This window comes from Sabethes cyaneus, chromosome 3, assembly GCF_943734655.1.
Source record: "Sabethes cyaneus chromosome 3, idSabCyanKW18_F2, whole genome shotgun sequence".
Classification (NCBI taxonomy): Eukaryota; Metazoa; Arthropoda; class Insecta; order Diptera; family Culicidae; genus Sabethes; species Sabethes cyaneus.
This window is the reverse complement of record NC_071355.1, coordinates 233,702,527-233,717,868: the sequence shown is the minus strand read 5'-3', so window position 1 is coordinate 233,717,868 and position 15,342 is coordinate 233,702,527. Positions and strand designations below refer to the sequence as shown.

Genomic DNA, 15,342 nt, shown 5'->3' with positions numbered 1-15,342 from the left:
CAATTTTTAACGCAAAAGAAGCGAAAGTAAAAATACATAATTGAAGTTTTGAGAGAAGATAGGCCTCCTGACAATCACAACATTCCTCTTTCTAGAAAAACTAAACATACGTACGCATGGTAGACATATCTCAGCTGGAAATTTAGCGCGGCATTCGTAATATCACGAAAATTAATACGTTAACGCTAATCATAAATTTAACATGTAGTATTTATCATCTTGGTAACTATCCTCTAAATTCTTCTAATCAACATACGTGCCTCTTTTAAGCGAACGTATGAATCTAAAAACGAAAGCCAGGACATAGAGCTATTGCTTTCTTCCACGTGTTCTCCGGTAAGGTTTCTGAAACGAAAATTTCATATAATTTCTGCTAAACTTAGTGCCAAAACCCTAAAACTTACACGCGATAACAATCCTTAAACCACCAACCACCCTTATAGGTTTTTGCACAACTTCCTTTATCTCTATCGTTATCCCGATCCATAGTGCTAAACATAAGTCCATCATGGTAAGATAAACTATCACCAGCATCTCCACTTATGAATTGACCTACGGTGAGTTTGTAATTTTCAAACTCACTACCCACCATGAATCGATTGTAACGAGCACTTTTCGTCGTACCTTTGAAGCTTGTCAAAACCACCAGCAGCTCGTAGTTATTATTTCGAGTGATCTGGTGCATCTTTTCCAATCCCAACCAGTATTCACTTTGCAGATTTCCAAATCCTCGCCGATATTCATCCCAATTTCGGTTGAAGTTCAATTTGCCATCGAAACGTCGGTGTATCACTGTCCAACCACCATTTTCCACACTGTGATCACAATACACGGGAAACGATGGGATGGACGACTGCTCCGGATGTATACGATATACTCCACTGGATGCGCCTAGTGTATCGTTGCACGATATCACTTCGCGGGTACCTATTGAATTACAATGAATAACACATTTTCGCTTGAACATACTAGCTTTCAAACTAACCGAGGGCCAATCTCAAATCGTTGATGGCTAACGTTTGCTGACTTTTCTCCAGAAAAGTTTGGCGCAGCTCAACCAATTCTCCTAGAATCAGTTCGTATCCGAAACCACTGGAATCGGAGGCGAATATTATGCCGCCGAATGCCACCAGAATAAGTATTACCAGAAAAATTTTCATTTCGGAATTCAAATACGACTGGCTGACTGACTAATTAACAATAACGTTCGTTGCGGTTTTATAGCTCACTCTTAATACGATGTGCGCTGAATTGCAGGGTTGTTCGTAAAAACAGTATCTTTGACCAAAAATGCCTGTTGGTTTCTTTTTTTGCACACCCTATTCAAGGCAGAAGTTTGATAACAAGTTTGAACCGATGGGAATTACCAGCTCAGACAGTATGAAAGCGAAGAATTACAACTTTGATTAGCGTTTTATATTTGACACATATGAAGCGTGCTGCAAATCATAATACCGTGTACCTCCGCTGGAATGACCTTCCTTAATCTGAACATTTTTAATCTGAACCCCGTTGGTATGAACGCGTACACATTAAAAACTGATCAAGCGTCATACTCAGTTGACGGTCAAGTTGACCGCAGCAGGTTCATCTGTATAATATAGCTTTACTGAGCTTATTGAATACATGGTCGTAAGAAGCAAATGCAGACCTGGACAATTTTGAGAAAACCTTAAAAGCTTTAAGGTCTTTTGCCGACATGACACAATATTTGTTCCTTCTAACTTTTACAAAAATTGATAAATACAAGTGTGTTTTAACTTTTCGTTTCAACATCGGCTGTATATTCACATATTTTCAGGGTTTAAAGGGTGTCCCACATCAAATTGCACCACAAAAGAAAGACTGTGGAAAATTACCTAATTGACCGATCCTTTTTAACATTTCAGACAACAAAATGCCTAATGAGTTATTAGTAAGCTTTTGGTATATTTATTTCATTTAACTTCAACTGTACGGAAATCCACTTTTTCTTCATGTCTTCCTCAGATTTGACCTCCTTGGGCTGTTTTCGTAATGTCTGCTTTATAATAGCCTAGTATTTTTCGATGGGCCTTAGTTCCGGTGCATTGGGGGGGTTCATGTTCTTGGGTACGAAAGTGACCCCGTTGGTTTCGTACCACTCCAGCATAACTTTTGAACAGTGGCACGAAGCTAGACCCATCCAGAAGATCATAGGGCCCCGTGTTGCATCAACAGAGGAAGCAGAAACTTCTGTAAATACTTCTTGCGGTAGATCTGCCCATTTACAGTCCCGGTAGTCACAAACGGTACACTCCGTTTGCCTCGGGAGCAGATCGCTTGCCAAATCATGTATTTCTTGGCAAACTTTGAAAGTTTCTGCATCCTTATTTCCTCCGGAACATCAAACTTGTGCTAGTCGGTGATGTACAGTAGCCCTGGAAGCTGCCGGAGGTCCGCCTAGACGTAAATCTCATCATTCGTGATGAGAGAGTTGAGGCTTTTCCAGGTGCTTGCGCAAAATAAATTCACGATGTTGCTTTTCGGGTGACGTCATTTTTTCCAATCCTCGAAAAACTGACCGCGATAAAAATAGAGTGTAAACAATACACTCTAAACTACTTCTACTCAAATTTTCAAAAGAAAATACCCTATGGGTAATATTCTACAGCGTTTCTTCCGTGGTGCAGTTTGATGTGGGGCATCCTTTATTCCATGAAAACGACTGATCGGAATTAACAATATGTAAAAACAAATCTGTTTCTAATTCCGATCAATCGGTTTCAATGCTTAAAAGATGATTCTACAATTGATGAAGGGACGGTAAGGGAAAGTAATGAAGAAGGATTTTTTTCGGGAATGAAGGGGAAGGGTGGAAAGGAAGGGGGGGGGGGGGGTAATAGGTAGCTATGGTTAACAAGTTGTCGTTGTGACTCCTGTCTTTTGTCCAATGCTGGAAGGTGCATGGGTCGAACCAAGCTGTAATCAGAGATTATAACCAGATTTGAACCCACAACATGTTGTGGTTTGTTATATTGGGATGGATAATATTGTTTCAATGTGGTATTGGAAGTAAACATTTCGTAAACAGGTTCAGTATTTAACTTCAATTACGTAGTCGTGCTAACGTAAGAACTAGAATGACTCTTAAATGCCTTTGGACACTTTACTTTTTGTTCTTACAATGTACAACGAATCAGCATGCCATTCTACCCGAAAGCCACCAATCCGATTAAGCAACGCCTTAAACGACATGGGTATCACGTAGTGTACAAAAGCAATAATACACTACGGGATTTACTTTGTAACACGAAAGATAAAGTCCCTGCCGAAGAAAAATCGGGAATTTATCAAATCGAGTGTCAAGGCTGAACGACCACTGATGAACGAGGATGATGCTCCAATAGTATCGCCGCTCTTCGGCTTAACAAAGTTAAGTCTGTAGCTGCTCTCATCAACACAATTAGTTGGACTCGGCCCCGTAGATGGGTAACTACTTACCCGAAACCGGTCGGCAAAAAGGTAATTTTTATACTTTGTAAGAACAAAAAGTAAAGTGTCCAAAGGCATTTAAGAGGTTCAGTATATTAATTAATAGAGAAACTGACACATGCTACTTGTGTTTTCAATATTTTCGACACGAGCGTCACGTTATTCACGCACCAATCCAGATGTCTAAGGGAGCCACACTTCGTCAATTCTTTCTGATCAATTTACTTCGATATCTCGTTGTATAAAAAATAGTGTTGTTATCAGTGCTGTTAATATTCATCAGTATAACGTTCAAACTTCTGGATTATCAGTCTAACTTGCACTGAAAATCTGCTTGCTGTGATCAAACATACATAATAACTAAATGTAGCTAGCATGAACTTCATGCACGAGAATATAGAATATCAGTGCCCTGTGATATTGTAACAAACTGATATTCACGTTTGAGCAGTGAAAATCAATAAAAAAAATTTATTTTGTGGTTTAGCATCTATTGCGTTCAGCTGTTGGACATAAGATTTTTCTTTTCATTAACTGCATTTAAAATTCTTTTTTACCTGAAGTGAATATCACCTTCTGGATTTGAAAATCACATTCTCCTGTTGTATTTTCACGATATATTGAACTTGTATACTATGATGAAAATCGCTGTGCAGTTGTACATACGAAACTCAGAGGCATAAAAAACAATGTATGCTGAGAAAAAAGATTTTCTGTTTTGTTTGAAATTCGGTGATAATTTAAGGCCCTTGTTATGAAAAATGATGCATAAATTCTTTGTGTAAAAATGAGTTGAGAGTAGTTGTTTTGTTTACCTAGGCAGGCATATTTTGAAACACCTTTATTGTCAAGAGCATAAAAGTTTTTATTACATTTTTTTGGAAATTTAATAAAAAGAAAACTTATCCAATCATGGCAACCAAGTTAAACATATTTTTTTACAAGTATAGTTTGTAACTGAAAAGAAACAATATAAATAAAACTTATCCACCACTGACTTTATTTGATGTTAAGGAAAAGTATTTGTATTTGTTAGAATAATTTGGACCTTACTGTTTTTTCGATTAAAACTTCCCAAAAACCAAATAACGTGGTCCCATTTTATTGTAATTGTAAAGATACAAAGAACATAGGGAAATGATTCTTGTCTAAGGAAAGGTCGCTTTTCGAATACTCAAATTCTACTTGAATTTTGTAATTAGGCCATTAGGTACAAATATTTAAAAAAGTTTTTGTCCCTCCGGTGTTGGGCCACTGAAGGGGGGGGGGGAGAATTTTTTAATCGAGCAAAAAAAATATGGATTTTAGGCATTTTTACTTAAAGTTTAAACGTGAAAACCAAATCTATTCTTGCTTTTAATAAATACGTTGTTATTTTTCGTGCAAAAATTTACGAACAAAAAGACAAAAATGAAAGAAAATTTTTCGGCCCTGTTTCGGAAATTTCACTTTTTGAACTTCCATTTTTATTTTGTGCTAGAAGCGTTAACTCAACTCGTACACTCATTTTTCGAGTTTTTCAGACTGAAGTTTTTGGAGCGTCTTAGTAGAATACGAAACCTAAAAATAAAAAATAAGAAAACTTATCCAATTTAATTCTACTATGTGTATTTTATTCACGACAGATACGTATTTCGCCTACGACTTGCAGGCTTCCTCGAGAGTTCGAAAACAGACACTGAGGAAGCCTGCAAGTTCAGGACAATTGATTTTGTAAAAAAAAATTAACTCATATCCTACAAATTATTTTTTTGCCCCCCGATTTTTCAAGCCAATTTTCAAGGGGGGGGGGATGACAAAAACTTTGGAAATGATTTGCAATGCAATTATTAAACTATGATAATAAGGGTCTTTAACGCAAGCTGGATGCGAGGGGTAGGGGGTTGACATCAGAACACGTAAACACACAACATTTTAGGTCCATTTAGTACCAGTGGATAACAATTTAATGCTTAAATAGCACTTCATGGTGTGATCGGAATTAGGTACACTTGTGATCGAAATTAGAATCACCCCCGAAAATTAATGATCGGAATTAGATGAACTGATACATCATACTTGGAGGCATTTTTTGTTACCTTGAGAAAATACTTTATGTATTATAATATTCTTCCATAAAACACAATCAAAAACATTAAGAGAACATATACCTATCCAGCTTTTTACGAGCCATAATGGCGGACGTGTTCGTAATATTTGAACAGCATTTTTGACATTTCCCTAATACATCGCACGTTTTCTTTCCGTACATTCCTTTAGTTTTACCATGAACGCGCGGAAAGAAAATGTGCGATGTATTAGGAAATTGTCAAAAATGCTGTTAAAATATTACGAACACGTTCGCCATTATGGCTCGTAAAAAGCTGGATAACTTGTAAATAAATATCAAAGGGTTATTGGTCAGCAAGGGCTCAAAGCTGAATCATGCCTTAGGTGATCGGAATTAGATGCCGTTACGGTACGAAGTTCATTCCTGCTGTACGCTAAATAATCGGAAACTGCAACGAGCAGCGCGCGTCACCTCTTGTCACTTGTTATGACATAAAGGGAATAGAGCGAAAAACGAAGAAGACGAACCTGTTCTGAATGTCAAATTCTGCCGGTGCCATATTGATTCTGCTCGATTTCTGCCCAGGGGTGTGAAATTGTCAAAATTTTGCGGACTAAACATCCATGGATGGCGATAATTTGGAACCAGTCCGTATATCGAAAATAGCAGCTAATAATAGTTAAATTATGGCTAATAAGCTGTGTTTAACTACTTTCTGCATAGTTTCATTTATTTTAAAATGAAACGACCAGTAAGTAAGTACCAGAAGTAAAGGCATCAAAACCAATGAGTGGAACATGGGCAATGTATGTAGTTTGACAGCCACACCACCCCTCTGTTTCTGCGAGGCATCCGACTTTTTCGTAAGCGGGTAAAAGTGAAATAAAAAGACCCGCGTCTGAAACAACTGCACGGGAATTCCAATGTTGCCATATCTATCATCCACTATCATTATATGCAACATTTTGACGTAGGACTACGTCTTATGGTGAGGTTTGGGATAGGGTGTCATTCCGAAAAATCGAAAAATGCGAGTGTCACGAAAAATGATAGGTTTTGAGCGCTAATAGCTTAGCAGTTTCCCAATCGATTTTAGGTATTTTTGCACCAATCGATTGAAAAATCTTCTACGTATCAACCCCAATATAAAAACCCATTAATTTTAAAGTACGCCCTATTGAAAAATTGAAAATAATGAAGCATTGTTCAACTGGAAATCCTCGCTTCGTGATTGGTTGCAAAAGACGGCATCATAGTTTTAACGTATTTTTAGAAAAAAGTGACAAAATCTCCCCGTCCCAACAGGTCAGAGATTCTTTGCGATGATTGAACCTACACGTTTAAATGATTTTACCTGTTAATAGGTCGGATTTAACTAAAACTTGGTTGAAACTACTCAAAATGCTCTTAAAGTGTACAAACTCAAATTTTGGGTAAGAAATTTAACCAATTTTGGCTACTTGCTACCGATAATTGAATTATTCTCTGTGACAAATAACGCACTTCTAAGTTTCTATCACCAATTTTTTGGTTGAAAAACTACTCAAAATCTAAGCTTGTACACTTTAAGGGCATTTTGAGTATTTTCAACCAAGTTTTAGCTAAATCCGGCCAATTTACGGGTAAAATCATTCAAGAGTGTAGACCAATTTGATATCTGTGCTTGGGAAGTACGCCGGACTGCTAAACCATCCCACTTCTTAAACCGGTGTTATTGTTTATACATTAAATCTAGTCCAATTTGATGTCCTGAAAGTGAAACTTCATAGAAAAGTGAGCGATCACCCTTTCCTTTTGCCAGATTGTATCCATATACTGCAAGAATTTGTTCGGAACTGTGTTGCTCGGAAACAAAGCTGAAGGGATATTTGTGCATGTGACGTAACGCAGCAATTCTCAAAGCGAGGAAAATCAGCGACTCTCTTATCCGGGAATAGTTTTGAACGTTTCATTTGCTGCTTTGCATCAGTTAGTTACCTGCAGTTCTTTACATAGTTACAATAGTCAAGCATTACATTTAGATTAATTTCTTTCGAAAATGATCGACAAGACAAGGCAGGAGAGATCCGTAGTGATGTCAATGTTTATTTGACCGTCAATTGAGTATAATGCAGTTAGGTACAAAACATTTTTGAACATATAAAAAAATTATCGACTTGCAAAAAATTGAATTTCTCAACCTGCAGCACAGTCAAGCCATCTTAGGATAACAATTTTTTGATGTCATCAAAATACATATATATGTAAATAGTGGCTGATGTGAAGTAAGATTTGAGACGCTATTAGCATTCATTTAAAAATAATCGAATTTTCTCAACCTGCAGTTAGTCTTAACAAATGCTGCATGTAGCATGATGTACATGAAGAATCGTATTATTACATGCCTGGGTACATGCTACTATCACTATAAAGAGACTTACGTAATCCTGCGTTACCTATGCGGTTCGTGTCTTGTACACAACCCCTCTGATTTTTTGCACTGTTGCCGCTGCGAGAAGTCTAAACAAAGCCAAAAAGTTTATTAACAGTTGCTCAGTTTACTCCTCAATGAATAGAACAATGTGCAGATTGCTGAGCAATCGCGATCAGTAGAAAAGAGAAAAGGTAAAACAAAACAGAGCAGAATCAATCACGACTGAGTATAGTGTGAATTTTTCTCTTCTCTTTTTTATTCTAAGGAGGAATCATTCCCCTGTGTAAGAACGTAGAGGAAACCTGATCACAAACGTGCACGAGGTAGTCGACAGGTAGAAGTAGTACTTCGATGAGCATCTCAACGGCGATGTAACTGTAGGAGATGCAACGGAAATTAACCTAGTAGTGCCGATAACAGCGTGCTGGCTCCCGATCTCGAAGAGACCCGGCGAGAAATCGGTCAGCTGAAGAATATTAGAGCCGCCGGAAAGGACCGACTTCCGACAGAACTTTACAAAAATGCCCAAGAACTGCCAGCAACGGCACTTCACTGGATAATTTCTAAGACTTGGGAGGTGGAGAAACTACTGGCGGAGTGGCTGGAAGGTGTGATTAGTCCCATCTAGAAAAAGGACAATCGCGACGATTTAATTACAGGATTTGTTACGTCGTTTATCCCCAATAGCAAAAGAATTCGGTGGGCAGTACCAGGCGGGCCTTATGGGGACCTGTGCTACTATAGGTCAAATTTTTACTCTCAGGCAAATCCTCCAGAAATGTCCGGAGTTCAACGTGGATTTCAGGGCAGTTGAGCGCAGACAATTACGGTTTTCTGGACAACCTGACGCAGCTGATCACAGACTACGGTGGGCCAGCTACGTCGCAAGAATGCCGGTCGACTATGCAGTGAAATCCGTTGTCTTCAAGAACCCCACCGGCACCAGAAATAGAAGGATCCAACGTTCTAGGTCGCTCGACCAGGTTGAAGCCGACTTGCGTGTGAACGAATTGCTGACGAGTAGCTCAGAACTAAGTACAGTGGAGACGAATTCTTGATGCGGCAAGCACCGTTACGTAAAAATCTATATTGCAGGAGTTTTCATCCAAAATGCTAAAGAATAGTTCGCCATTTTGGATTTAAAAATGGCGTCAAACATCGATACTCCAGAACGCCTGGAAGTGGTTGGACGACGAGAAGATATTTCCGAAGGGCGGGAATAGAATGTCTATTGACAAGCGGGAATATAAGAATTACCGAAAAAAATACAGATTTACAAGTGGCTGTGGAACAACAGGAGAGGGAGCTGACAAAGGGTAGAATGAAGAAAAAGGGTTTTGTTTCTGGCATTACTCCAGCTATATTTGTAAATGCTGGTGCAATAATGGATACGAGTTTTAAACGTAAAACTCTTCCGCTGAGATACGAGTACGCATTCAATCATTTTCTGGGGAGCTCCAATTCGAAACAGTATAGTAAATAAATTAAATTAAATAAAAAAATTAAATATTCAAATTTAAATAAAAAAAACTTTTTTGCGATTGAATTCCACTACTAATTTTATTCACGACAGATACATATTTCGTCTACGACTTGCAGACTTCATCAGTGCTTGTTTTCGAACTTCGCAAATTAATTTCCAATTAAGTTTTACTTTCATTTAATTTTTGTATTCCACTAAGATGCTTATAAAACCTATGGTCATGACATGGTAAATTTAGCCAACAGTCGCTTTCCGGTCAGTAAAAATATTAGGCAGCAACTTGTTTTAGCCTTTTGTTTGCGCAATGTACCTCGAAGTGAACAGAAGCAGATTAACATGTAACTATAGCAACATTATATAAAATTGATTCAAAATTAACTTACCTGACACAAAATTCATTAAAATTGATTAAAATTTAGACAAAATTTGCAATAATCAAAAGATATGGCAATAGCAAGACAACAAATTGAGGAAAAGTTGAATCGAAAATTGCGATGAGGCTTCGGTAATTACTGCACACAATTAAATCTCCAATAAAACTGAAATGTGCTTCCAGAAAATAAAGTAGCTTTAATAAAAGAAATAAGTTCGGCTTCTTTTTGTTTACACTTTTTCATATTACGCGTACTTTTATTGCTGGTTTACTGATGCTACAGCACTCTCTAAGTTTTGTCGAAATTTCGTATTTATTTATTTTTTCGTTTGGTGTCAATTTTTAACGCAAAAGAAGCGAAAGTAAAAATACATAATTGAAGTTTTGAGAGAAGATAGGCCTCCTGACAATCACAACATTCCTCTTTCTAGAAAAACTAAACATACGTTCGCATTGGTAGATATATCTCAGGTGGAAATTTAGCGCGGCATTCGTAATATCACGAAAATTAATACGTTAACGTTAATCATAAATTTAAGATGTAATATTTATCATCTTGGTAACAATCCTCTACATTCTTCTAATCAACATACGTGCCTCTTTTAAACAAACGTGTGAATTGAAAAACGAATACCAGATCATAGATCTATCTCTTCCTTCCACGTATTCTCCGTTAAGGTTCCTGGAACGTAAATTTCATATAATTTCTGCTAAACTTAGTGCCAAAACCCTAAAACTTACGCGCGATAACAATCCGTAAACCACCAACCATTCTTATAGATTTCTGCACAACTTTTTTCATGTTTATCGTTATCGCGATCCTTAGTGCTAAACATATTTCCATCATGGTGAGATAATTCATCATCAGTATCTCCACTTATGAATTGACCTACGGTGAGTTTGTAATTTTCAAACTCACTACCCACCATGAATCGATTGTAACGAGCACTTTTCGTCGTACCTTTGAAGCTTGTCATAACCACCAGTAGCTCGTAGTTATCATTTCGAGTGATCTGGTGCATCTTTTCCAATCCCAACCAGTATTCACTTTGCAGATTTCCAAATCCTCGCCGATAGTCATCCCAATTTCGATTGAAGTTCAATTTGCCATCGAAACGTCGGTGTATCACAGTCCAACCACCATTTTCCACAGTGTGATCACAATAAACGGGAAACGATGGGATGGACGACAGCTCCGGATGTATCCGGTACACTCCACTGGCAGTTTTCGGTGTATCCTGACACGATTGTATTTCGCGGGTACCTGTTCAGTTACAATAAGTGCAGGGTGAGTATCAGAGCATTTATTTGCCTTCAATACTAACAGAGAGATGTTTTGACGACCTTGTACTGACTTCTATTACCAACACCGAGAAGATTTTGTTCCAGTTGTTCGAATTCATATCCCAAACCATCCAAATCGGATGCAAACGTTAAGCTGCCGATTGACACAAGAATAACTATTACCGAAAAGAATTTCATCTCGGTATGATCTGGTTGACCGACTGACTAGTAATGCGCAATATTTAGGACCGTTTTATAGCTAAATACCACTAAGACGAAGTGCGCGAACTTGTGGGATTGTGCGTAAGTATATATATTTTTTTGCTCAAGATGCCTTTCGGTTTCTTTTTCTGTACATCCCATCTTGGATGGAAATTTGATAACCGACGTAAATTCCCAGTTCAGATAGTATGACAGAGAGACACGGCTTTGATTAGCGTTTTATATTTAGTGTTCATAATCATAGACATAAAAACCCGAATTAATCCAACTAGCGATGTGACCTACCCTTTCTACTGCAGCAATAGTTTTTTTCAATTGCTCAGGAACATCAAAGATTAAATTGACTATGTTTTCAAATATCAGTTCCTTATTCCTCAAAATCCTTATTTAATAGTGACAATTATATTTTCTGTCCAAGGGTGCGTCAATATTTGTAAGCGTCATTTGATTTACTTTATTTTATCTATTTATTTAGTTTTATCATAGGGTAATTGATCTTGAATGGACCTATTTAGCGATTTTTAACACCACCACTCGCACTCCTGCTCAATTTACTCGTCATTTATAAATAATATGTGGTGATGTTACTATTTGTTGGAAAGTACCACCTTTTTTCTACATTATCAGTACTTTAAAAATGTATAATTGATGAAACTTTTATTAAATATATCGTTTTTTGCCAAAGCCTTTTTTTGATCTTGAATGGACCCAACATGATCTTGAATTGGACCTATTTTTGATTTTGAAATGGACCTAAATTAGGATTGTCATAGTTTCTTCCATGTAAATGAACAAAATAATAACAAAGAATTTTTTTTTAATAGTACAACTATACTACTGTTATTTATTAATAGGACACAAGGTTGAACAGCTTTTACCTTTCTTATACTCTGTTAGAAAGGTATGAAAGTCGGTTGAAAAATTTGAAATCGGTCACAGTCACCGAGGGTCTTGTTTTTATGTCAGCCCAACAATTGAACAATGTTTCAGTGACTTGATATGCGTTGTGTATGTATCTGTGTGTGACATTTGTATATTGGGAATTTATTATTACCTGTTGTTCAGATATGGTTGAAACGATTTCCACGTCATAAAAAAATTATGTCGCCTATTAGTTTCAAAAATTTAAACCATTCATTAAAAATATGTAATATAACTTGTATTAAACGTAGTTTATCAAGTACAGTGGGGTTCGAGTTTTTATTTAGTGACTACATATTTCGAAAGGTCAGACTTTTACTGACGTAGGACTACGTCTTACTGCAAAGCATCTAAAGGTTTGCGACAGCCTCTGTCGAACATTTTGAATGTAAAACCGTTGCAATCGTGAAAAATTCGTTAATTAGTGGTAATTATTCAATTTTTGACACATTTATATGCAATTTTTTCAGTTAAAAAATGGTCTAGATTTTGCCACGGTTTCGATTTTGGCAACATAGGCGACACGCATTTGTTGTCAAATTCGAAATCATACTGTAAATGGTGCTTGAAAAAATTAGACTTGGTAATTCTACTAGGTTTAAAGGTAAGCTTAGATACTAGGTTTTAATTTTAAATTATAGTCGATGAAGAACTGTACCAGATAGAAAATAGGAAGTTTCAAAAATGAATATTTTAGATCTCAGAGTCACTCAATTCCGGTGGACAAGGAGGTATTAATTTTGTCACAAGTCAGAGGGGAGAGGTGCTTAAAGAAAACTTTACATCACCCAAGAAAAAAATCAGAGGGGTTGTGTATAAGATACGACCACGGATGATGTAGTACAACGTTAGTACGGTTGCATGATTTTGAATATTTTACTAAACTGATTTTTAATCTATCTGTCAATCGACCAAAAAGTGATGTGAAGTCAGCCTGCTTACTTATCGGCGAAATATAAGACCTTTGCAAAATATTTTTTAAGTTTTTGTCAACCCCCCCCCCCTCCCTTTGGAAATTGGCTTGAAAAATCGGGGGGCTAAAAAAATTGGAGGATATGAGTATAAAATCAATTGTCCGTGGGCTCTACAGCCTGAAAAACTCGAAAAATGAGTGTACTTAACACTTCTAGCACGAAACAGAAATGGAAATTCGAATTCGGAGTTTCCGAAAATCGTCCAAAAAAAATTCTCTCGTTTTTGCCTTTTTTCGTACATTTTTGCATGGAAAATAATAACGTATATACGTATATATTAAAAGCAAGAACAGATTTGGTTTTCACGCTGAAACTTTAAATAAAAATGCTTCAAACCCATGTTTTTTGCTCGATTAAAAAATTCACTTTGTCCCCCCCCCCCTTTAGTGGCCCAACACCGGAAGGACAAAAACTATAAAATATTTGTAATGGCCTAATTTTACTTTATTCTGAGCCTCATAATTATTTTAACTAAACTAGAAAATTATCAAATACAATATTATTTTTTTAGGCATATCCAGTTCGAAAATGGTCCAGATATTGATCCAAATTTTATATTTTTTGCACCATATTATTATCCAGGCCTTTACCTAATTTCTAAATCCTTCATTGACACACAGATGATTTTATTGCCAAACCGGGTAATTTTGTAGGGCGGTTGGGCATCACAAAGTTTCACGAGGGTGAGGAAGTTGGCGTTCTTAACCATCAGAAGTGGCTGCTTCTTTTTACTCAGACGAGTCTGATTTTGTGACTACAGGATCCGGTTGAATTTTATTGACCTTAGGGTTTTCGGTCAGCGCGCTAAAGGTGTTTTGAAGCTTTGGTATATGCTTGATTAACGTGTTTAAACTATTTCTCATCTGAGTTTTGTCAAAACTTAAACTTACAGCAAAACTTTTTGCTGTATTTATATGGAAAATACAGGACGTTATTTGTCCATGAAAAAAATTTTGATTCCAACCATTTTTACGATGTTGCCCGTAGATAGTTAAGCAGGGATAACCACTTTAAATAGAGTTTGGAATATTAGCTTCGAATTCTCAATTCGAAGTTCCAATATTAGAGTTTCCTATACAATTAAGCTATATATAAATCTTCAGAATTGTATTCTCAAATAACTTGTTTCATTCTTCTGTGCATTACTTTTAATGATACAAGAATTGTCCCGTTTAGCATAATTTGGGAATTTTTTTACATAGGGCGAATAAATTGGGAAAATTTTGCTCTACTTATATAGATTACTTATATAGATTATATAGATTACACTTTTGCTTCGTGCTAAAACAAATACGTAAAATCCAATTGAAAAATTTAAGTGTAACTGGTTTTGTGCTAAATGCAAATGCAAATTACACCATATTTTTTGCCTAATTTCAAATAATTTTTTCTCAATAACGCGAAAGGCAAATTGAATCGGGTTTTTTGCATTTGAAACATTGCATTTTATACTAATATTTGCAATTTTGTTTTCATAAGGGAACCTCTTCCCCTTGCCCCTACGGCTCCATGAAGATAGTCGTTCAAAAAAACCATGAATTGTGGTACCATGGATTGGCGCTGGGGGGGCTTATCCGAATTGAAAAATTCCAAAACGACATGAAAGAACATCAAATTATCTCGTGTTTGATCCATCCTTTTTTAGAATTCGAACACACAACAAAATGGCGGACATTGAAACAAAAAAGTATGGTTTTTAAGCGAAAAAATTAACTTTAAACATTTCAAAAAATTCAAAAATTACAATATCAAGAAAAGGATGAGTCAAACACTAGATAATTTTATTGGCTTTCAATCAAAAAAAGAATCATAAGAATTGCTTGAGCCGTTCTTGAGATATTTATGGTACCGACTTTCAAAACCTGGTTTCGAGAAAAACGACGCTGAAGTTTTTACTCGTTGTTTAATCGCTCCAGACATGCGCGGTACAAATAGCTGTAACTTTGTCAATATTTGAAATTCATGCAAACGACTTCAAACACATATGGTCAAAATGTTAATCTTTCGAAATAATCAATAAAAAAATTTAGGTTTTAAAAAATTGAAAAGGTACTATGCCCCCTTAACAGAAGGCAGTTAGTATCCCTCTTATCTTTTGATCCATCTTATCTTTTAATCAATGATGGTTAAAATTTTTGTACAATACTGATTTTGTACAAATTAAGTTTA

The 15,342-nt window shown here is 36.4% G+C and overlaps 2 protein-coding genes across 2 annotated transcripts; both read right to left on the bottom strand.

Moving 5' to 3' along the window:
* Positions 1–224: 224 nt before the first annotated feature.
* Positions 225–820, bottom strand: LOC128740886 (ficolin-1-like; the record flags this gene model as incomplete). Its single annotated transcript, XM_053836460.1, has 2 exons — positions 225–345; positions 405–820. Coding segments are annotated over 2 exons (528 nt in total), but the record flags the coding sequence as incomplete, so codon positions are not given.
* Positions 821–9,067: 8,247 nt separating this feature from the next.
* On the bottom strand, positions 9,068–11,254 carry LOC128740885 (ficolin-1-like). Its single transcript, XM_053836459.1, has 3 exons — positions 11,098–11,254; positions 10,542–11,036; positions 9,068–9,144 (listed from the first exon to the last, which is right to left on the bottom strand). Exons 1-3 carry the CDS (start codon positions 11,252–11,254, stop codon positions 9,068–9,070), a joined length of 729 nt encoding a protein of 242 aa, XP_053692434.1.
* Positions 11,255–15,342: the final 4,088 nt, after the last annotated feature.

Excerpts from the sequence above, each read along its gene's own strand:
- LOC128740885 (XM_053836459.1), bottom strand. The coding sequence starts at position 11,254 with ATGAAATTCTTTTCGGTAATAGTTATTCTTGTGTCAATCGGCAGCTTA. Across the intron at positions 11,037-11,097 it reads GGTCGTCAAAACATCTCTCT|GTACCCGCGAAATACAATCG; the intron begins GTTAGTATTGAA and ends GTAACTGAACAG. Across the intron at positions 9,145-10,541 it reads TGCAGAAATCTATAAGAATG|ACATTCTATTCCCGCCCTTC; the intron begins GTTGGTGGTTTA and ends GCTTGTCAATAG.